This window comes from Ptychodera flava, chromosome 6 (assembly GCF_041260155.1).
Source record: "Ptychodera flava strain L36383 chromosome 6, AS_Pfla_20210202, whole genome shotgun sequence".
NCBI lineage: Eukaryota > Metazoa > Hemichordata > Enteropneusta > Ptychoderidae > Ptychodera > Ptychodera flava.
In genome coordinates, this window is record NC_091933.1 from 43,297,820 (window position 1) to 43,322,557 (window position 24,738).

The window sequence follows — 24,738 nt, forward strand, 5'->3', positions numbered from 1 at the left end:
CAGCAGACATCATTGTTTTGAACTGATGCCTGGCAGGCAACAGTTCCAACAAATGATGCCTGATGACATTGTTTTCGTGGATTAGCACAAAAAGAACCCATCCCACATGACTATCAATTGACGAATGAAAACACACAGATGAGGTGTGTTATAAAAAAGAGTGTTTTCTTCAAAGATTTTATGAAAAAAAATTCCTCTTTGTGAATGATATTAGTCAGTTTTGTCTCTTCGTTTTGCATGTACAGTAACTCCCCAGTACAAAATATAATTATAAGCTGTTGTCAAATGCCTATTCAAGTCTGTAGGCATAACAATACTTCCAAGACAATTTTTGGCTTTTAATAGAAATTATACATGTATAATGTAAGTATAAGATCTGTGTTATAAAGTGGGATTCAAGAATCTTATAGTGAATGCTTGTCACACGAACAAAAACGTCTTAAAATAAGGTCAAACGATGCCTTCTACTTTGCTATGGATGAACTTTGACCTTTTCTTTGATGACATGGGATTTTTTTCAGATCATCATGTAAGTTGCTGTCTGCATCCAGTGTGTTCCCAATGAAAACCAGAATCTAGTCTCATTACCACCATACAGCCAAAATAAGATGTCTCAGTCATATTACATGTACATGTAACAGAAAGTATGTAGACTGTGTAAGGAGTAGTTTGCCTGTGTGTTGTAGACCATAGTGAAGATCCACCACATCTTCATCAACTTCAAGTAAGACTGAGTAAAACTCCACAACTCACACTTGTACTGTCATGTTTAGTGTTTTGTAACAGAGACTGTCCTCCATCATGTCATTGTATGATGGATTGGGGTTGGATACAGGCCCCAAGAAGGAAGATAGTGGTGATGGAAAGAAATCAGACATGGGTGAGTACCTTGAACATTGATTTCAATTAGCCATTGCTCAGCCAAGCAGAAAAGATTTCCCCATTCAAGTTCAGCTAGGTCACTCCATCTAATATCTACTGATTGAATATCTTAAAAAACATTTAAGTGTACAGACAGGAAAATATTAATTTTAAGTTTTCATGGTTGAAGGTGTGCTGTGCTGAGGAGTGTGTAACTGCAAGTCTATTTTACGGCACTGTCTCTTTTCTGTGTTCAAGTATTTTGAACATCGTATGTACTTGTCAGCTTGCCAGTACATTTCAAAATTACATGCTACCAAATTTTGGTAAAACAATTTGAAGTCTACCCATTTCATATTTATGTGAAAGACATGATAGATTTTTATTGACATCTATGTTAATATTCATCCTGCTTAAGTTACGGCCAAGTTGACCCTTGTTGAATACCTGTTTTATGCTAATGACACCTGAAAATCTTTGTGAATTCAAATTTAATTACCTTGCTAAACTCTCATAGCAAAGTGAATTTGCAGGAGACAGTTTGAAATAATAGGTCATGGAGCATGTCATTTTTTGTCAAACATGGAACCAAGTAGTTGTGAATTGTAAAAGCTTAGTAAAAAGGAGACTTGGATTAGAAAGATTGTGGCGATTTAAGTTCTAATATATCAGCATGTGCTACAGTGGAAATGTTTGTCACATCTCAATAAAGTGAATTCCTCTTTTTTTCTTTGTCTGTATGATGACTGGTCGGCTGTTTTGATTTGAATCATTGGTTTTGTTGTTTGAACTTCTTGATTTGCAAACAGTGACAGCTTTGAGGGAAAAACATCTTAGCCAATATTGTCATCTGTTATGTATATGATTTGCTCATAAAATTTGTACTGTAAAATATACAAGTACTGTAATGTTATATTATCAAGTTGAGTGCTTTCTCCAAAAGTTTCCTTTTTTGACTTTGAATACACTCAGAAAATGGTAATGGTATTTGTTCTATTAAACTTGGGCAGATACGAGTCATTGCACATACACTCCATAGCCGTCCTTTTTCACTATACAGCTTCTAATCTCTGGCTTATGGTGATGTGCCTTGTAAGGTGTGGTGCAGTAAGGTCCAGAGGCATTGCATAGCATAACCAAATTTTACCAGCTTGCTGGACCAGACTGCATTTAGTTAGATTGTCACTAGCAAGAGATTGTCACACTGAATAGCCATCTAGGGGCTGTTTGAAAATAGATCTACATTGCATCATACACTATTTGTTCTACAACAATCCTTATACAGTATGTAAATATAATGTATTGCTCTGTTTTGTGTATCTGATTCACTTTCCCCCACTATGATATTGTAGCCTTCATGACTACATGTACATGCAATATAACAGTTTGTGTTATGTTGGAATGCACAAAATTTCCTAGGAAGTTGTAGAGACAGACATATTTAACAACTCATCTCTCCTTCATATAATACATTATTTTAATAGATTTTACTTTCCATAAAAAAGGAATGTCAAAATTTATGTAACTCTGTCATGTAAATTAAATGTGTTGCTCAGGACCTGTGTGCAACTTGACTATGTGCATACACTCTTTATTCATTTTATTGCAGTGAATTCAGGTGGGAATTATGTTTATATCATCATGCTAACATTTACATATGTTCACATACTGGTCATTCTGGCAATCCATTTACATGTTTCACCTCCTGTTTCATCTACTGCTACATCAGTGTTATGATTCAGCTGTTCTGAGTTTTCCTGTTATCATGTCAATATTTTTATAGAATTTTTTCATTTTTATTTAAGCAAATACTTAACTGTCTGTTGTCCTGATGCTAATTGCCCAGCATTACAAATTATTGTAAGGGCTGGTGCATCTCTTGAAAAATATGCTAATCTTTTTCAGTTCCAATAAATTATTACTGCTTGTTGTATTTCTGATAATTTTATGCAATGGAATACGCTTTCCGTATATTGCCGAAATTAATACTATCATTTTTAGTATGGAAAGTTGTACACAGTTATCCGTTATGGAAATTTGATGTGTAAATAAATTTAACTGTATACGGTTGTCTTCTATTCTGCTTACTTAAAGAGGCAAAGCTCAATTCCTGGTTCTTGCATTAATTATTGCTTGACATTGGGTACATACTTGGTGCTAGGCCCTTGTTTCAGATGAAGCTGATAACGTGCCACTTTAAAGGCAGAGATTTTGTGACTGGGAGCAAGTTGACATTTTCTACTTGTGTGGATTTAATCCTTTGTTCTTCTTTGAAAGTTGTGTGTGGTTCAGTCATTTTGTCAGCATGTAGAACGCTAATACATACAAAAATTCTGGTAGCTCCTGGTATCACATACATAAAGTCCACTGTGTAAATTTCTGTGTCAGTAGCATTTGAGTGCTTCACAGTCTTTTTCACATAACAAAATTATTCCAAAAGGGGGAGGCTGCTGACAACGATATTCAAAGAAGTGTAGAACCATTATTGTGCAGCCATAGAATGAGTGAAACCTGTTAAAGTTAATTGGATAATAGCCTGTCTATGAAGCAAAGCGACCAATTTCCTAATAACACAGTGGTACATACATGTAGATTGTTCAATCAAGTAACACATGCAAAGTGCTAGTGAAAAAATATGGGCTGCTTTATGTACGTGTATATACGCATTCATAGGAGTTACCTCACGTAATACATTAAGAAAAAAGACAACTTTTTTGATAAAGTCTGATGTAATTAATGTTTGGCTATACATTATGGAGATATGCAAAAGTTATTCTATAATGAGACACATGACACTGTAGATAATGCTTTCTTCTGCATCATTTTGGCATGTCAGACTTTCATTGATTTACATTAAATGTTTTTATTGAACAATTCTTTTGCGATTTAAGATGGAAATAAATTTACAACTCAAAATGCTTGGTAATCCTCAACAGCGAAATGGTAGCTGCAACAAAATTTTCAACATAATGATAATTATAATAAAATTTTCAACATAATACTAATACATTTTGTCAAAGGGTAAAAGTGAGTTCTTGTCATTTCAGCCGGCTGGTCAACCGGAATCAGGTTGATGCAGTCACAGCTTAGAATCAAGAAAGCAGCACTCACCGAAGCACAAAGGAGAATCCGTGGTACCACTAGAACCACTACTCTAGCACCTGTGGTTGACCTTAAGAAAATCAATGAAGAAAGAGGGGACATGCCACCCCCTCCCTTACAGATGCAGATTGCAGCTGCAAAACCAGTCAAGGTTGGTCTTTATTGTTCTTTATCATGCAGTGTGCAAAGTCTGTTAAGAGTTGCCAGGTTTCCCAACTAGACATTACTCCCTCATCCAGTGAAAGGTTCAATAATGTCTAAATTTATAACTGGCATTGCAGGTCACACAACTGTTGAGCAAGGATGAAACAGCTGTAGTTGAATTAACAAAGGGACAATACAATACAGTTATGCCTGTACTGTGTTATAGAATTTGATTAGACAACAGATGGTTCAGCATTTTACATCTTTATCAGTTATATCTTTGTTTATGGAGACAGCCAATGCTTGATATTTCAGGCTAATGGAACAGATCATACGCTTTAGCTACTTCTACAGAATTTGTTATGTGAGACTTTCATAACTACTCTGAAAGTCCATTTGGCTGTATGTGACCAAAATGTCGGTACTTTTAATGGAGTATCATTTCCTTTCCTTTTGTTGTAGACTGTTATTACACAACCTATGCCAGAGGAAATGTTTTCCAAGCCTTCGCCGTTTGTAAGTGCGGGAGAGCCTTCTTTTCCTGGAGTGGACGATGAGTACAATCCTCTTTGGCCGAATGAGTATGAGAAAATTGTGAAAGAGAGAAGAGATAGACGGCAAAAAGAGAGGGAGTATGAGAGACAAAAAGAAATGGATGACAGGTAAAGAGGCCATAGTCAATGTTTGATTTTTGGTGAATCAAAGATGTGATTCTGAAAGCAATGTACTACCCAGGCCTCATGTTGAAATTACAGTATAATGACACATGAAAAATCAATACAGTGTAGGTGTTCTGTCATTCAATCTACCTGTTTCATTCTATTTAGGTCACCTTCGTCATGGAAAACTCTGTCTTTGTACGTGTTGTGGTGGTGGAAACCTCTTTGACAACCAACCAAACCATTGTTTCCATTTTCAGCCACTAAGGTTTCACTTCAGATGTATTACACAGAAGTGTAAAGACAAGTTTTCAGATTGTATCATAGAAAAGATACAGATTCGATTCGTAATTTCATTTGTGAAATAAATTGCAATAACCGAAGAAAGACTTTTAGCACATGACATCAGCGGTTAAAAATTTTAATCTCATTACCAATGAGTGATACTTTTTTCTCTACAGGAGAAGAGATAGGCGGGATCGAGACAGGGACAGAGACAGAGATAGAGACAGGGACAGAGACCGAGATAGGGAGAGGGACAGAGACAGGGAGAGGGAGAGGGAGAGGGACAGAGAAAGAGATAGGGACAGGGATAGAGATCGTGAGAGATATGGGAGGGACAGATCACCAAGGGGATTCTCCAGGAGACCAGATAGTGATGATGAAGAATATGAAGAAAGGGAAAGAGAGAGAGAAAAGAGAAGACAAGGTATGTAAAGCATCCATCAGATTAGACTTTCTGTTCAGATCTTTACATATCTCTCAACTGTACCACTGTTGGTAGAACAACTGATAATATACATTCTTTGGTGCAGAGTGATTGTGAATTTTCAGCATTTAGCCAGAAGATTTAGTGTTTGTTGGAAGAGAACACTTTAACTGTCATCAGAGTGCAACTTTTTATTACAGAACTTTTGAAAAAAGGGCACTTGAACTTAAACTTGGAGTAAGTTTTTAACCATGGAGGGGATGTGTTGTTGCAAATTTTGTACATGAACCGTTCCAAAGCATGTTGCTTATGTACAAAGGTGTTGGGAATATGATAGGTTTATTTGTCAAAGTAATTTTTGACAGGGTGCCAGTACTTTCAGTGTTTAAGGTAATGTGTCGTCGTGTGACTTTGTATTTTGCAAGTCTGATGATACGGTGACATTGCATAGATATCAGAACACAGGAGTATCTGCTCTCTTTCAAAAGAAGGCTATAAAAATGAACCTATTTTATTCTTTCTACAGTATTTCTGAAATGCTAAGTTATTACTTTATCCACCTTCACCAAGATTAGCAACAATGGACTGGGATTGGAATGTAATATCTGTTGATGTTCAATTCAAGCAATGATATCCCGACCACATGATACTGACTCTTTGGTTTCTGTTTTGAATTTACACAGGGGCAGCAATGAGTGGGGCTGCCATAGCACCACCAGCGTCACTTATAGCAGAAGATTCACAATCAAAAGTAGAGGATAACAATGATATACCATGTAAGTTATGTATTACTGCATACTTTCTACTTGTGTATTGTGAATTTGATGATGTTTTAAACACTATGCAGAATGGTGTACACCCTGACATTTGCAGACAGATCTGTGAATAAACAGTCTGCCCAGCTTTTTAGTTGTATTCAGTTCTTATTTGATGTGATCATGACCGGGTGCATACTAAGTCTTCAATCTGTTATGTAGCAAGGCTCTGAAGGGAAAGATAAGATGAAAACATGGCATTTGGATTAAAGTCAGGAGATTTTCATATGAGATAGGCTTGTCATTTTCAGATATTCACTGATTTTCATTTTATTTCAGTTGTTCCTCCGACAAGACCGTTTGAGAAAGCAAAGATAGTAGCCACAAAACCACTAGTAGCAAACTATGATGCAGACCCAGAGAGATCTACCACGCCACCGCCAGGTAGTTCCTTTGGCAATGTGTCACCTCCTCCCATAATGTCAACACCACCAGCAATGCCACTGATTATGCCAAAACCACAAGCAACTCAGGGTGGTTTCCAAGCACCAGTAGGACTTGGGTAAGTAGAGTGTTCCATGATTTTGTTGTGTTAGATTGATTTTCATGTCAACAATTTTGAAGACTGCAATATTTTAGGATCAGTTCTGTTTCGAAAATATACAACATCTGGTGCTAGACTTTCCAAATAAATGTATTTATTTGTGGAAAGTGTATTTATGATCATTGTTTGAGTATTTAAATCAAACTGGTGAATTTTAGTTATTTTAAGTGCAGAATATTTGTCAGCAAACCAGTAAAACATCATTGTTGAGTGATCTGTGTGGTTATACTTTGTGTCACTTGACTCACAGGTCGGGCTCTGTTGCTGCCAAAATCATGGCCAAGTATGGCTTCAGAGAGGGACAAGGCCTTGGCAAGTCTGAGCAGGGTATCAGCTCTGCTTTGCAAGTTGAGAAGACGAGTAAAAGAGGGGGGAAAATCATCGCTGGTGATAAACCAGGTGAGAAGATTTTATCTGAGTTTTTCAACTTCAGGAGACAAGTGCAAAGATGAGTCCTAGATGCTCTTGATACTTTATTGTTTTGTATGTAGCTGGCTGACACCATAAGTAAAACCTTTCCCTGATAACACTGATATGTTGATATCATGGTACAGATGGATAAATGAAGCCTTTATATTTTCCATAATCACAGTGCAATACATTCGTAATATCAGTGAAACTGTTCAGTTTTTCCAACTTGCAATAGAAAGATATTACTGTACTGAACACAGATGTATAAACTATGTTTCACTTGTACTGTACTTTTACGGGTGTATGTCGCTCAATTCTTATACTTGCATTGAAGCCCTATTTTGTCAGCATTGCAAATGTGTCTAAACCCAGTCCTGTCAGCAGTATCATGGACTGGGCAAAGGTACTGTGTATGGTCAAACAGGAACGTCACCCAACAGTGCTCTTCCAGAGTATCTTGTTTTCAATGAGCAAGGCAAATCCAAATCCTTTTCCAGATCTTTCTTTTTCTTCTTGCTGCCATTTGATATGTCAAAAGGAATTCATTGTTTTAACTGAGATTTCTTGTTGTTTTATGTAATGCTTTAACCCTGTATCAGTCATGCCAGTTGAACCACTTCCTCCCCCGCCGCAAATGATGCAAGATCAACTGCCTCCCAAAAATTCAGCCTCCGATCTAACAGAAGCCATGAGAAATCCCAGTAAAGTAGTACTGCTTAGAGTAAGTATATACACCTCTATTCAGGTACTTTGTTAGCAAGCATACATCAATCTGCAGGAGACATTTGAAGTCTGCTGACATTAAAAAGGGAGAGGTTATTGAAAACATCTTGGATTGATTTAGCTAAACCTGAATTGTCTTTTTGTGTGGAAAATGCAAATTTCAGGTTTTCCAAAGGAATGATATATTACAATGTGAGATGGTGTATATCATTTCACCAATGACATGATACCACAAACCATTACAATCTTGGGTCAGATCACTCAACTCTCGGATAGGAGGCCAGACATAGTCAAAACAGTACCACAAGATCTGCACAAACAATGTTTGCAAATATGCAGTCTGGACAGTGAGCAGGATGTGTAGTGTTGTTTTGACTATGCGTGACCTCCTTCCAGACAGTGTTTCAACTTTCGCAGAGTTACTTCTTTGTGATTGACTGATATTACCACCTAGATGATAGTTACACCTGACAGTGTTGGCAACTTCTCAATTTAGAAAGTTTGTCTAGTTCCTTTAATGCCAGCGATTCAAATAAACCACTGTAACATTCAGTACATCACCTACCATAACTATAATGCCACACCCAGTTTTACTGAAAGGCAAACTACCTATGGTGGTCACTTTTCTTGGTTCTCTTGGTAACCATTGTACATATGTTTGACTGTGCCCATTTTTATGAGACTACATGCATGTTTAACATCCTTCCGCATTACATGTATGTGTCATTTCCTGTGAGCAATTTAGTGTTATGTTGATTTTGCAATACATATGCCCATTTTGTTTAACTTGTTAACTAACCATGTAATGATGCCCTGACCATGTAGAACATGGTAGGTCCTGGTGAGGTAGACGAAGACTTAGAACCAGAAACAGCTGAGGAATGTACCAAATACGGCAAAGTTACAAAAGTTCTTATTTATGAAGTAAGTTACCAATTCCATTTGCATACAGATTTCTGTCTGTGATGTGAATTTGAAATGTCATAATGGAGAAATATGTTTATGTGCTAGAGTAGCTATAACCTGTGTAGGGGGGTTCCTTGTGTCAGTGTCATTTTGTAATGCATCAATACATGACTGCTAAGATGTGGGGGGGGGGGGGGGAGGAGAGAGAGAGAGAGAGAGAGAGAGAGAGAGAGAGAGAGAGAGAGAGAGAGAGAGAGCAGTGTTCTCCCCAGAGGGTTTTAGCGTATCGGGGCCGATAGGCTTTAATTTGGGCCTATACGCTTTCACGCCGGCCGATACGCTATCCGATACCCTATTTGAACCAACCGCCATGTACAAATGACCTGCTAATGGGTAGCTGATTACCGTGCACTTGCAAGTTTATTGTCAGTGACAGACAAAAAGTGTACTTCACAAGTTTATTTTTAAATAATTCACAACAAAAAAAGGTGTCAAACGTGATTTGATGTTGTATATGGGACAAAGAGATCGGCATTTGGTAACAGACAGACGGTCGTCCGTAACTTTATCAAGAATGTTGACAGCTGCGTCCGGGAAGCTAGGTTTGAATTACGGTAAAACACAAACCATCGACAATTGACAAGTTTGTTTCCTGTGGCAGACATGCTAAAATAAACTCTAGGGCCTACAGTCACTATTAATTTGTAACTGAAGAAGTAAATCAAGGTTGTAGGGCCTCGTAAATTCAGTGGTAAAGCATAAGGACGTCTCTGAAGTGTCAGTGTCTCTTGTCTGTCAATTACTATTACACGAGTACGCTGTACTCTCAATTGAGCGATACGTGCACACCGTTTTTCCGTCAATGATAATATACAAACCAGCCATTTACAAACCTTTTGTTCAAAGAATTCATCGTTTTGGTCCAAAACAACATAAAATGGATAAATGTGGCATTTTAAGTCTCAAAGTTTGACAAGAAATATCGACGGCATCCAAACAACCACACTGCAGCCGACATATTGACAGGCCATATTGCTGCGTCACAAAAGGTAGACACCCTAAGATGCCGGTTTGTGATTAGACTCCCCAAGTCCTTCAGAATACGTACAGTTCAACACGAACACAGAGGAAATGACACTATACAATATAGCATCTTCAGGTTTAAATGTTTTTCATAAATTTTAACGAAAATAATTAATTAAAATATGCATGACTTATTGTTATGTAAATTTATGCTAATTAGCCGATACTCTATGATTTTTTCCTGGGGAGAACACTGGAGAGAGAGAGAGAGAGAGAGAGAGAGAGAGAGGAGAGAGAGAGAGGAGAGAGAGAGAGAGAGAGAGGGGGGGGGGAGGGGGGGGGGTTGCTAGGTGAGTGGATTATGTAGTGCCTGTCAGTTTGTCCAGCACAGTGTTTTGTCTAGGTTTCTCTCACACGGGGGAATGTTGCCCCTTCTTCAAAATTCAGGGAGGATTCGGTTCTGATCATAGTCAGTAATCATGAAGTGGAATGCTGCTATAAATACTCTGTGGAAATCATAGTCTCAAATAAAAGGGAATTATGATCAGGGGGATTTGTGCAATAGGGCGTCATGGAGAAAACACCACTGGTATGTTGTTCAGATGAATTTTATTTTTGAAGATCATAAAGAGTATATCTGTGAATGATGTTCAGATATGAGAAAGGTTGAAGGGGGAGGGTAGTTTGATTTAGTGTGTGAATGAGTTTCAGTGTTTATAAGCGCATTTTAGCAGTGTAGTAGTTTTCAATTTATATGATGATATAACATACAAGGGAAATAACCATTTTGTCACGTTACGTGTGTTGCATCAGATGCCTGGCGGATCAGAAGAGGAGGCAGTTAGGATATTTATAGAGTTCGAGAGATTAGAATCGGCAATAAAAGGTAACATTTCCTGATGTGTTATATAATAATCCATAAATAACCTAAGGGCAGTATGATCTCTCTTTTCAGTCATGGACTGTTCATACTATTTAGTCTGTGAGTTGGTGAATAAGGCTGCACTGTATCAACATTTCACACAGTCATTATAGTTGTAGTAGTTCTTGTGCAGATATTATCCTATATAGCAATGTAAACTGACAATACAGGTAAGGCATATTAAACTGATATGGCATCAGGTATTCACCCTCACCAAAATTATCAGACATGACAATGTCAGTCACCTAAAATTTGGACTTTTATGACATAAAACATGTTTTAGTCTCACTAACAATGCAAGTATATTCATAATGTTCTGTGTTGAAAACAGAAAGTATATTTTCAGCAGACCTGTATATAGATCTGTGTTGTGTTCTCATGATCTCATTACTTTCCTTAATGTATTTCTGATCTCATTTGAACAACAACAACCACAGAAGCAGAGTTATTTTTTGAGTAGTAACAATGGATTCTGCATGACCGATTTTTTTGCATAATGTTAATTTAAGGTCATAAGTGAAACATTAATGAATTGTTTTTCACTTCATTGGGAGCAAGCAAATGACTAATGACTTATTTCATTTTGCGTTTGATGCTTCCTTTACCCACGTGTTGTGCAAAATAACCATCAATGGTGGAATTTTTATTTTCACAGCTGTGGTGGATTTGAATGGCAGGTACTTTGGAGGACGCATTGTTAAAGCAGGTTTCTTTGATATAGACAGGTTTAAAAGGTTTGACCTGGCACCCCAGAGTTAGGAAAGTTTAGGACAATGAAATCTCTTGAACCAAGTTGCCAGTTATTGATGTGGAGACTGTCCTATGAATGGAACAGTAGAACTCAAAAGCAAGTGATGCACATGCAATGTCAAGGTCAACTTCATTACAATGATGTAAAGATTTTTTTTAACAGTGAAATATCACACTTGCTTCTGAAAGAACAATTATACCAAGTACCTAATCGTGCTGTCTTTTGACCTTTATGTATGTGTGATTCAGACAGTAGGTCAAGTTGCAGCTCAATAGACAGACTAAAGTCAAATTACACCAGGGTCACTAGAAGTATTTAGCTTCTTTTTAGTGAGAGATTGTAAGAAACAATTATAGACGCTGTGTCTGGTGACCTCCTGACACATCATTCCATTGCTAGAAATAGAAAGGAGACAGAGATATGTCAGGGTAATGGCAAAAGGAATGGGAAGATTTCTGCCATGAATTCAGGGAGGATTTTTGCCATGAATTCACGGAAGATTTTTGCTATGAATTCACAGGTTTTTTGCCATGAATTCAGGGAGGATTTCTCCCATGAATTCACGGAAGATTTTTGCCATGAATTCACAGATTTTTGCCATGAATTCAGGGAGATTTAAGTACACAGCAGGGACTTCAAATTCTGAATTGCAGATGGCAAGACTGAATGGCATGACAATAGCCCGACAAAAAAATTTCTGTACTGTATATTTTATAAAATTAGATCCTTTGTCATGTACATATAAAGAAAAAAATGCATTTTTTTGTCAGCAGGATTCCAAAAAATGAGGTAGTAAAAATTATTTTATTATTCTGAGGTCATTTATCAATTACATCCTGCTATGTTAAGAATCAGGCAAGAACTGGTAATGTGACTTTTTCATACATCATTGCTGTCAATTTTCATAATAAAGCAATACCTGATGTATGTTAGGGATGAAACTTCTAAACTTGAAAACAATATGTTATGGTCACACCTCATTTAGACACAAGGTAAGTAAACTCAGACACAAACCTGATAAGGGTGTCTTTAAAACAAAAATTTTAATTGTCCAAAATATCAGCGGTATATCTTCCACAGAGGTTTACATAGATACACTTTGAAGAAGCTCACGCAAAACATTGACCTTGAAATCAGGAGTGCCCTTGACCATCATTCCTGTGTTGAAGTCTCTGTCAACTCCAACCTTATCAGTTGTGAATTGCTTATGCCTGCCCATCATATTCTGTTGGACCATAAACACTCAAACATGCAGTCTAGCTGTGTAAACTGTGAAGCACACTACCCATATCAGAGTTGCTTACCTAGATAAAATGACACCATGAGAATGTTGGTTGGGAAATTCTCATTCAAGCACATGCTAAAGTTTGTTGGTGTGTGGTTGTGTGTGTGTGAAGATGGGGAGCCTCGTGCAAGAAATATGCTGTTGAAAACGTGTCGTCCATGAGCTTTAAAATGAGCCCCCATGAGTGCCAGTGGTAGACCGAAAATATATTGTTAAACTTCGAAAGTCTGAATGTCTGTCCCGAGGCCCATTCTGTCTTCAGTGAAAATGAAATCTGGAGATTTACATCAAATCAAGCCAAGAAAGGACCACATCCTAAATTTGTCCCCAAGAGTTACAAGTCACCCCAAGTGTGTATGAGAGTTTACAAGTTGTACATCTCTGGACACTGGTAAGCATTCTACTGAATCCAAACTCAGTCCTGAAGCAAGAGGACAACAGCAGTGCTACAGAAATTCAGATTCCATTCTGAAATAGAAATTGTGAGAAGCTGTTGTCAACAAAAATTTTGGCTGCATTATTCTTTCACCATCAGAATTAAATTCATTACATTAATGGCATGTCAAGCTATTTTTGCAACCTGCTAAGATGATGGCTTTTTGTGCCTCAACTACCTCCAGGAATGAACTATGTAATCACCCTTGATATTTCTAGGCCAAAAGACAAGAATTTCATTTCATGTGTAAACATTTCAGTGAGCATTACCTGTTGAATGTCTTTTTTTTATATTAAAAAAATATTCTTAAACTTTTTCGTGTATTTTCTCTTATTTCTGAATGAGAAACTTCAACAGAGTATTATTTTGTCAAGTTTCTATAGAGTTCACTCCCAAAATTCAAATTTGAAGCTTGAATACAGGTCTTTTGTTTTGGAACAAATATATATATATGCATTTGCCTATATTTGCATTTTGATACTGAATTCTCATTTCAATTGAATCTTTCCAATTGACCATGGTACTAACAAAACGACATGCACAAATGTATATAGAAAACTTTCCGCCAGTGTTTGCACACATGGGTTGGTTTTGGCCGTTGTCATGTGATCTCATGTGTGTAGTGAATCTGTGGACACAGCGTGTCTATTTTATTCCGGAGTAGAAGCAATAGCCAGCAAAAGATTCTTGTTTTGATGTTTCATCCTTCTGTGGACGGCAATTTGAAACCAAATTTTCAAGACCTTATTGCAAAAGCAGCAATGCTGATTTTCATTAATTATTAGGGTATTTTCCAAGGTAAAGTATAGAGAGAATTGCCTCTTGGACCCAACTATGCAGGTGAATGAGTGAAAACATTGACTGTGTGTTACAGAGATCTGACCTTTGGAACTGTCTGTTGCAGTGATGCAATATGTAGTTTGGACACTTCGTTCTTTCTGTAATATCCAAAGGAATTCACGGTCTCTGATCCGTCCAGATATTTCCAAGGGAAGCCAGTTGCCAAAAAAAAGAAAACGAACACTTCCATCTATGCCACACTCTATCCCACTTGCCAATTTAACTGCCAACTTCTGAAATTTTGCTGTTGTATTTAAATTCTGCTTAATTCTTGCCCTCTACTTCAAATGACTGGGAAATTTTCAGCCAAATACAGACCTATGTTATTTGCAAAAAACTATGAGGTACACTAATTGAAGGTAAGAAATAACTTTCCTTATCACCCATGTAATGTTACATTTCCAAAATATGTCAAAAGAGTATGGAGGAGCCAACTATAAGCGGTTGCTGGATTGTCCCATTTGTTTCATCCAAACCTTTTTGACAAAGTACCTCTTTTGATGAAGACCAAAATCTTTTTTGAAATCCCGTCACTTTTTTGGTTAAAGTTCAATTTACAGTAACTTTAATGAAAATGGGGGTTTTCTTGATTCTGCATTGAATAGTATGAGATCATACTATTGTTACTCTAAGTTGGTTTGTTATTACTGTACAAAGAAATCAGAAACTTAAGGTATTCAGAGATTAAATTGTCTGCAATAATAGAGAAGCTTCTCTGATAATTTACATGTGTGATGGAATTCTTGTGGGACCATGACTAGCTCATAGTACCTTCAAATGTTTTTCTTTAGGGTCTTATTTCTCTTTTTGGCATTGAAGCCTTTTATCAAGCATTTTCAGGATCCATTGGTAGCAAGATTCAACACAGAATTATTTTACTATGTTTAACTCAAAAACTACTTGTGGCATTCCTTTGCAAAATGTTGTACACTAATTAGCAGGGGTCCGTCATACCGATGCTTCCAAATTGTGGTTACAATTGTGATAGCTGTATTGAACAATTTATCAATCTAAGTATGAGGAGTGGTTTCTGGGTTGTATCTTGCTGAACAGCGCCCTCTGTGCTCAATTAAAAAAAAAGGCATTATTTTGCCATCTCTTAACACTAAAGGTAGTGTGCACTTTGAAATTGAAGGACTTTCAACTTTTGCTCAAACTTTCCTCAAGGAAACTTAAAACTATTCCTTTGAAACAAAGAACAACAAATCAGGGGGTAATTGTGGAAAAGTATTGGAGAAGCAAATTACCAAATAAGGGACGATTCAGAATTTACTTCCGGGGCGGGGGGGTGGGGGGGGGGGTGGAGGATTTTCAGGGGGGGGGGGCACCCATTTTTCCCACGAAAATTTAGGGGGGGGCCAGACAAAAATACCACAATCTTTTAGGGGGGCCAAGGAAAAAAACATCATATTTGCCCAGAATTTCTGATCTCTACAAAAGAGAACCATAGACGCTACCTGGGTGACATATAAACTCAACATGTTTAGTTAAACTCCTTTAGCTGCCAAATTCGGTAATATTCACAGTGGTTTTGTTTTATGCATCTACTGCAGTATCTTGTTCTCCTCCCTAAAGCGTCATGAAATGTCCAGTATTAGCATGTCAACACAAACCATACAGTGAACAGTCAGGGTTGTTTTTGTTGAAAAGAGATCTCGGATCAAGTCCAGACTAGAATTCATTTATCAACATTAAACAATGGTCATTTATGTTCACACTGGTATGTTGCTCGATACAGCATTGGTGTTCTATGTAGTGATAGAATAACAAACAAATGCTGATACACAGAGATGAACATTGAACAAATGCTAAAAATACAGCAAATGTCTTTTTAAGGTTGGGTTTACCTTGTAGCTTGCAAAGCAGTTGAAAGTTGTATGATAAATAAGTGTTAATTTATGCAAATGTATGCAAATCACCTGATTTCTTGGCTTCTTTTGCCTCCCAATTCAAAATTTCCAAAGAATTTAACTCCACTCCGGCTGGGTCAAATTTTCTGAAATTTCACATTATGTTTTTTACATATGATATATAACACAACGACTATCAATTGGTTTTGTTTGGCAATAAAGCTCTTACATTTTTAATAAGAGGCATTTTAATTTTGCTGATCATGATTTTAATCAATTATTAGTGTGTCAGTCTTTAAACCCCTATAATTTTAAAATGAGGATGGATAATGCCAAATAAAATAGTTGTTTTTTTCTACATATACTCTCCTTTCAAGTGAAATATTTCATTTCAGAAAATACTGTCTAGTTTTTGACTTAAATTAATTTTTATCATTAATACCAAAATTGAAGTTTTTTACCCCAAATATACACCCACTTCATCCTTTGAGTAAACTACTGCTACCATACTAAACTTTAGAGTCTCTGCTTTTTGAAAATATATGGTATGAGGGGGTTTCCTTGTCATCTTTGATGAGAAATATTGCTTTGAAAAAAAACTGTGTTGGCAACATGCAGCTCCACCTTAATTCAAAACAAAACGATTTGCTACTCTGCCACTTCTTAAAGTAACATGGTCACGTTGGTTCTCTGGGATTTTGTCAGTGTCAGTGTCTGTGTCACTATCATATTCAGAACCAACACCATCATCATCACTCTCAATGACTCCATTGACAGAGGTTTCCAATTCAGAGTCACTGCTATCTGACTCTGACTCATCTGTGACATAAGTTGTTACAATATCTTTCCCTGACAGCTTTCTTAAATTGAATGAAGGTTGTGCATGTATATGTGCGGTTATAATTTGAACTTTTCAGCTTTCAATTTTGTTTTGTTTTGGTAATTTATGTTTATCAAGGTATTTTTTTAATTCTTTTACGTTTAAATTTTGAAGGTTCCCACTCAAGAGCAACTTTAACCAGTCATAGTCCTCGTATTTTTTATCCTCTCTTCTTTTCTGCTCCTTTTTTCTATGTTTCATTCTCATCAATTTCTTTCTAAATTTTTTAAATGTTCTACATAACTTTTTACAGTGCTTACGTCTACTATAAACTTTTTTGAAAATAAATTTATGGCCGTCTCATCTTCAAGTTGCTTTTCAGCGAATAGTTTTTTAATGTTTAAAATAAAATATTATGTATTACTGTCAAAAATATATGGTGATAAATTTACAAAAGGGTTGATTTTCCAATAATCCTGTATGGGCATCCAGAAGATCATGTGGCACTGCATCAATGCTATGGTGTCGGATTGTTGAAATATTGTGTACACAAGAAATTTGCTGTAGTCCAAGAAGTGATCTCAGTGTGTATGAGGCTAGGAGAAATGTGGATAGGCTTACACATTGTGTATTGATGCTAATACTTTTGTGTCCCATTCATTCTGATATGTATAATCAAAGATTTCACAGTGGCGGCTGGCAGAAAAGGCAAAAAAAACAAATTAACATGTATTGTTTCGTGTCATCTGAAAACATGTGCATCATGACTATTTTAAATTAAGTTTGTTAAAAAAATTTGAAATATGAATGCTCTGTCAATTTTGAAAAATACTGCTGACAAAATGTGAACTTTGACTTTCACAGGGTAATCTGCATTTTAATATGAACATTGGATTGTGAATGGAATGAGCAGAATAACATGTGAATTCATTCTTTTGGATAAGGTGTTTTGTTCAAGAAATGTTCTAAAATATTCCTCAGCAATTGTTGCTTTCAGTGGCAGCTACTTGGTTTTATGACAACCAAATTGAGAAAAAAGAGAAAATTAAAAATAAGTTGGCTTTCACCAATTTTAATGCCTAATGTTTAAAACTTTCACTGTGAGTCTGCAAATATTCAGCATCATCAAATGAAAATGTATGCTGAACGTGTGCATGTACATGTACATCTCACTTTCCAGAAATATCTGGATATCTGCAAATGATGTACCATTAAACTTCAAGATATATATCACTTTGCCAATTATCTGCTCCTTTGATTTTCTGTTCACTATCTCTAACTGACATCTTTGCTTGTCTTTGTGTGCATCATATTTATCAGTGAGACATAATGAAAAAAGTATTCATATTTAGTAATTAACTTTTCTTCAGAAATTTACAACCAGATATGTTTATTGCTACCCTTTCCAAAAGTGTGCCACTTGCAGTCCCTGCAAATCATTCTTTTTATAGTCACATAACCCTGAAATGATTTGTTATATCATCGATTATATGTCCACTACAGTTCCTGCAACTTGTTAGACTGGATATGTCTATAATGTATAAGCATGCATGTATATATTAGGGGGGCCATGGAAAAAAAACAGGAAAGATGAGGGGGGGGGGGCCATAGATTTTTTCTATAATTTACTAGGGGGGGCCGTGGAAAAAAATCACCCAGAAAATAGAAAATCCTCCACCCTCCCCCTGGAAGTAAATTCTGAATCGTCCCTAATAACTAAAAATAAAACTCTTGAAATTAAAATTTCTGCAAACCTGTGTAAACTCTGTTGGGGCCCTGAGGAATAAAATTTTGGATTTTCACATAAATATTACAGTAAAAACTTCATTTTCTTATGGAGCTCAAAAATGAACCTACACAAAAGGTAGAACTAAAAGTATTGTTTAAACAGTCTGAATTTCTGTCCCGTGGCACATTCTGCCTTGAGTAAACGGCAAATTGCAGTGACGTGCAAGTTTCTTCGTAACGACAGGTGTCAGTGAATGTGGTTAGAAAGGGGTTCAAACTGGCAAAAAACTGAACTGTAATTGGCAGAAGTACATTCCCTTTCTCATCACCAGCAGTAAACTCATCAATTCATCCAAAAAGCAAGAGATAACGTTGCATTCTTTAATTGGCAGGTGTCCCCACTGAGGCTGGAAAAGACTTCACACACCGAATATTCTTCAAGTATTCAGAATACCGGTATGAGTGCCTTATTATGTTTCGCTTTTCTTTTTCCCTTACAAATTAGATTTTTGTGAATTTTTTTTAGAAAAGTGACAATCTTTTCTCACTATTTTAAAAGATACATGTGGTTATGCCCACTCTAGGTTGATTTCTATTTAAAATTGATGTGGATTTCATAGGTAGTTGTAAATTTTTTGAACTGATAAACAACCTCTATGACATTGCAGAGTTGCTTGGTGAGGTAACGCTGCTGATGCAACTTGGCTTTGATAGACCCTTCATCATGATCCCATAGCTTCTGGTTCAAGTTGATCAAGTTGTACTTTGTACAGTTAGTGAGCCAAAAGAACTTGACGCAATAAAACATTAACAGGACGGCTGTCCTCAATCCCTGGTTCTAACATTAGTGCTCATTGACATTGACAATTTAGAGGGTGTTTGTCTTTTGTTTTCTTTTGAAAGTTGTGTCCAGTCAATCAGTTTGTTCAGAGATTAAAGCTGATAACCAAATTGCCGCTTTAGGATACACAGCGATTAGCTTGTCAACTCAGCCTGTACATGTATAAACTGCATTGTTATTGTTGACATGTGAATTCTGGTCTGGACTAGAATTCAAATGTAAACAATAACGGTGCATTCTACATTTATAGAAGCTTGACAAGCTAAATAGTTGGCATTTAAACATGCTCCGTGGAGTAGAATAAGAACTTGCAATTGGCAGAGAAGACGAAAACCATACAAAAGTAATCAGAAATCACAGCTACTGGACTTTTAACAGACAGTATGCCCAGGTACAACAAAACAATGCACCAAGTAAATGCAATGATTGAAATCATATCATGCCAGTATATTGATGGTGCAAATACAGCGATCTGATTGGAAAAGAACCGTGGTATATTGGCGATATACCACAGTTGGCATGCGCACTAGCTCTCAGCTTGAGGAAAAGTCCTTTTATGATGTTCCATGCCAGAATTTCAATATACTGTTATGATATAATAGCAATAAATCACACCCAGCGACGGTATACCACTCGATTTTGACCAGTTCACTTCATATATGCACTCGCTATTGCTCGTGCATATATGTAGTGAACTGGTCAAAATCTCGCGGTATACCATCGCTGGGTGTGCTTTATTGCTTAAACACTTCATGGTTTACCATGTAGAGAATTTCAAAAGTCATAATACAAAGGAAACCCACACAATTAATTTCAGACAAAGTTTAATATCAAAAGTGATCTTTCCATTTTCTATTCAAGTATAAAGTGTAAATTCAAATATATTTCTCTGTCTTATCTTAAATAGTCGCTATCTATTCAATACAATATATGGGGGAAAGTGTAATACTAGTATATCGAAATGTAAATACATTCTTGAAATTTTTATCATGAATTATCTTTACCACAAAGGTAGACTCTCTTGCCAGTCACCAATATACCCTTCTAAGGCAATTTGACATGCAGCTGACTAATAGTAAAGCATGGTTTCTAGAACCCAGGAACATTTCATGTATGTATGAATATACGGTTGCTTCAAGGAAATTTCAAGAAGTCTCTAAATTGACTCAAAGGGATCAGACATTTATGAGTTCAAGGATCTATGGTCTTTTGTAATAACTACGGTACTTAACTGGCCGGGGAGGGGGTCTCTCTTTCTTGACAATACGCATTGCATCCTTTAATGCAAGCCTAGTCTATGGTGTGGCGCTAGCTGTAACAAAGCCTCTTCGATTGTTGCTTTTGGAGAGAGTGAATCAATATAATGTAGATGGTTTACCATATAGAGAATTTCAAAAGTCATGATAAAAAGGAAACCCACACAATTAATTTCTGACAAAGTTTAATATCATATGTGACCTTTCCATTTTCTAATCAAGTATAAAGTGTAAATTCAATATATTTCTCTGTCTTATCTTAAATAATCACTATCTTTTTAATACAATATGGGGGTTGGAAAGTGCAATATATCGAAATGTAAATACATTCTTGAAATTTTTATCATGAATTATCTTTACCACATTAAACTCTCTTGTCAGTCACCAATATACCCTTCTAAGGCAATTTGACATGCAGCTGTCTAATAGTAAAGCATGGTTTCTAGAACCCAGGAACATTTCATGTATGTATGAATATACGGTTGCTTCAAGGAAATTTCAAGAAGTCTCTAAATTGACTCAAAGGGATCAGACATGAGTTCAAGAATATATGGTCCTATGTAATAACTACGGTACTTAACTGGCCGGGGAGGGGGTCTCTCTTTCTTGACAATATGCATTGCATCCTTTAATGCAAGCCTAGTCTATGGTGTGGCGCTAGCTGTAACAAAGCCTCATCAATTGTTGCTTTTGGAGAGAGTGAATCGATATAATGTAGATCTGTAAGGATGCATCTGCAGAACAACAAGCAAGGGATGGTGAGAGAGTATCAAGGAAGATTAAATACTACGTGAGAATAATTTTATTCATTTTTGTTAGTTAATAAGAGACTAAACTAAATCTTTCTCTTTCTTATAATATAAGTATCAAACATAAAAAACAGATATTCATAATAGTAAAAAATTAACACTTAACTCTAAGTTTGCTGTCAGACTTAGATTTGTTTTCAACAGCATCGGTGACATGGTAAAAAATACTTTTACAGACTTCTACTTGTATGTTCACAGGAAATACATTTTCTTTTACAACTTAATGTGAATTCATTCAAGCAGTTGACTATTTGAACACATCAAAAGTGACAGGCCAATTTGCTGTGAACTTGAAGAAAGTAACTTTGACATAGTAATTTTCATGAATGCTTAGATATTTTACGTTTTTTTGTTGCATTGCATTTTATATGAGATGATCAAGGGATGTTGGACATGTTTCATCTTTGACACTCCTGAGTTTTCTGACCTTGATGTGGTGATGTGACTTCAGGTCTCCATGATTGTAAGATTGGCTTCCTGCTTATTGTTGTTTGCCAGCTGTCTCTTTCTGCCAGCCTTGCTTGACTTTTTCAACCTCACCAATTGTCCCTTCCTTGTTTTTCCTTCCCTTACATTTACTATTCCTGCACCATCCTTACTTTTTCCTTTGCCAGATACACTGTTCATTGTTGTCATCCTTCTCTTAACCTCTGTCTCATTGTAGTCATCGACACTTTTCCTCTTCTTTACTTCTGCAGGTTTTTCCTTGATGGGATTATGACCTGCACTGTCAGCTTCATTTATGCTTGTAGTAACTTGTGGCTCCTTGGAATGTGTTTTCATCTTCTTGCTTGCTTTCCTTGATTTGACTTTTGACCCTTTATAGCCAGAAGTGGCATCAGATTCACACATTTTGCCATCTTTGATTCCTTCCCCTTCAGAGGTTGGCATTCAGGGCACCAGACTGTCATTCTCTTGAGCCCATCTCCAAACCAGTCTCGTTTTGTCTTGTGGCCTTCTGGACATCTGTGTTTCTTGTATATTTGAAACTCTCCACTGAATTTTGACCATGTTTCTTTAAAGACCCTGTTTTTCTCATATTCCATCCACATCGCACTGAACTTGACAGGCTTCATTCACAAGTGTCATAGCTTCTTCTTTTGTTAAGTCTGTTCCCAGCTCAAGTGGATGGAGTCTTGATGTGTACAGTGCTTCATTTTTCATTATGTTGCCTAGCCCTGAAAACACTTTTTGATCCAGAAGTGTGTAGCATACTGGTCTATTGCTCTGCACTGATGCTGTGGCTTTCTCTACGTCAAAGTTCGTCTTCAGGATGTCAGTTTCATTGTCAGGACATGGTTCCTCAACATACTGGACACTTCCATTGTAGAAGGCCAAAAACTCTTCATCTTGGAACCTGATTAATAATCGTGGTGTTGGGATCTTTTGAGTTTTTGATCTCTTAGAGGGTCCTTTCAGTTCATTGGCGCGAAGACTCCCCCACATTAGAAAGTGATATCTCAGCCAGATCTTTTCACAATCCCCTGTGTCATGCTCTCCAGTTTTGTCTTGATTTGCCGTGTCAGAATCTTTGGTGATGACGTCTGTCTGACATGGGGAAAAACACAGGAATAACTGCTTTCCATAAGCTTCAACAGAGGAGAGAGTACAACCTACAAGGGCCTGCTTGTCAACGACATGGGTGTTTCCATCCACAACTTTTATTTTTCTGCCAATGAACTTCTCTGCTTTGGTGCTCCAATTTTTGACACTTGGTCCTTCAGGCATGGTTCAGATTCCAACTTCAAGAACGCTGATTAGCTGTAACTTAGAGTGTAAGAAAAATAAGATGTAAAGATGCTGAAAAATTTACACGTGCATAGTGCTGCGGGCTAGGGGAGGGTTTACACACTTCCGAGGACAAGCGGTGGAAAGTACAACAATCTGTCCAAATCGCAACCCCAATGTTTCAGTATCCGCAGTGGGATAACTGCAGTCTGCACAGGAAGCATTCATGAAAAGCTCGGATATGTCATGCACGCATATCAGTCCTTATCCACACCGGCATCCCCTGCCTTGGATAGGAGCTGACGAGGGACTGTGCACGCTCTGTGCTCGAGTTCACAATTACATTACCATAGTCACCTGTGTAGTGTCCGTCTTCGCTAAGAAACGGCGCTGGAGTGTTATGCTTCTAGACAATAAGTTTCTATTTTATAGCGTTCTTCTCGATCGAGTCTTTTACGCGAAGAAACAGCTGACTCGGCACCGACTTTCCGCTAACTTCGCTGTTTCTTTGTCATTAAAAAGCCCGCCCTCACCTAGATCGATGGTTTCACCGACTTGCCGATGAGGGAGCTTGAGCTTGCTGGACGTTGTCATGTATATGTTAACCTAGATGCACAGGAAACTCCAAAGATTCTGACACGGCAAAATTTGCCGTCCGACCCAAATACCCAGGCAAAACCTCGAGCTACTGTACTGCAGCTAATGTTAACCTAGCTTGAGTTGACGCCAGCCATTATCAGTATTTATCCTTTCATGCATGAGGAAATTCAATAATATTATATGATGGTCCCAGCTGTGAAGTTAATCTTATGACGACAGACCAAGGGCGTTGATTTATCAACAAGAGCACGACAAACTTCTTACTCAATGGTCCCCACAGAGCAGTCTGGGTAACCGAGACTACTGACTCAACAGTTCTACTGCATTTGATTGTGATACCGCCAGCTGTATTTTGCTACCTGATCGACAAACCTGATTTCTTCTTGTATTTCGAGGTCATCGTTGTGAAAACTTGAAATTATATTCGCACTGTCAGGAAACAACACTCCCGAAACCTTTCGTTAGCCCCTTCTTGTTTATGGGATAACACGTGTAGCATCGTAATCGGCGTTGTTAACACAATTGGAACTAATTTGGGATACTTGGATCTTTATATTTTTCAAATTTCTCAAAATGTTAGGTGTGCTATAGCTGAATGTTGCGATATTATAAATTACTCATAAAAACAAGTGTATAACTTAAAAAGAAAAGCTGATGTAGTTACATTTGCAGATTAAATCGACATTATTTCGCCATCCAATTATCCCACATTAGTTCCAATCGTGTTTGTTGCACAACTGAGAAAGTTGTGTAGTCTGTAGCCCATTTGTCATCTATAATTGTTTTGTTTTTTCTGTATCTTGAACATCATTCAAATCGCGGAGAACAACAAGGAAAGCGACAGAACTTTTTATCTTCTGCGGTACTTCACTTTAGAAGGAGCATGCTCTACCAATCATATAAGATGATCATCTGCGTTAGCTGAACATCTATCAATGACTGCATGTACTTGAAACACAGCCTTGAAAAGGATCA

General features: G+C 37.1%; 2 protein-coding genes across 3 annotated transcripts in view; one reads left to right on the forward strand and one right to left on the reverse strand.

Moving 5' to 3' along the window:
• LOC139135875 (splicing factor 45-like) overlaps window positions 1–13,602 on the forward strand; it is a 17,441-nt gene extending 3,839 nt beyond the window's left edge. The window contains exons 2-12 of one of the 2 annotated variants that reach the window (XM_070703637.1): window positions 774–880; window positions 3,909–4,114; window positions 4,570–4,769; window positions 5,228–5,475; window positions 6,159–6,251; window positions 6,570–6,792; window positions 7,085–7,233; window positions 7,845–7,966; window positions 8,794–8,892; window positions 10,711–10,783; window positions 11,475–13,602. In XM_070703637.1, the coding sequence (XP_070559738.1) occupies window positions 802–880; window positions 3,909–4,114; window positions 4,570–4,769; window positions 5,228–5,475; window positions 6,159–6,251; window positions 6,570–6,792; window positions 7,085–7,233; window positions 7,845–7,966; window positions 8,794–8,892; window positions 10,711–10,783; window positions 11,475–11,578 (1,596 nt within the window). In that variant the 5' untranslated portion in view covers window positions 774–801 and the 3' untranslated portion in view covers window positions 11,579–13,602. Of the gene's footprint in view, window positions 1–521; window positions 881–3,908; window positions 4,115–4,569; window positions 4,770–5,227; window positions 5,476–6,158; window positions 6,252–6,569; window positions 6,793–7,084; window positions 7,234–7,844; window positions 7,967–8,793; window positions 8,893–10,710; window positions 10,784–11,474 lie in introns of both variants that reach the window. The other variant, XM_070703638.1, reaches the window with a different exon arrangement.
• Window positions 13,603–20,177: 6,575 nt separating this feature from the next.
• LOC139135879 (endonuclease 8-like 2) lies at window positions 20,178–23,685 on the reverse strand. The gene is given in 3 exon segments (XM_070703645.1): window positions 20,178–22,502; window positions 22,504–23,196; window positions 23,521–23,685. Coding segments are annotated over 2 exon segments (948 nt in total). The 5' UTR covers window positions 23,164–23,196; window positions 23,521–23,685; the 3' UTR covers window positions 20,178–22,214.
• Between the last annotated feature and the right edge of the window lie 1,053 nt (window positions 23,686–24,738).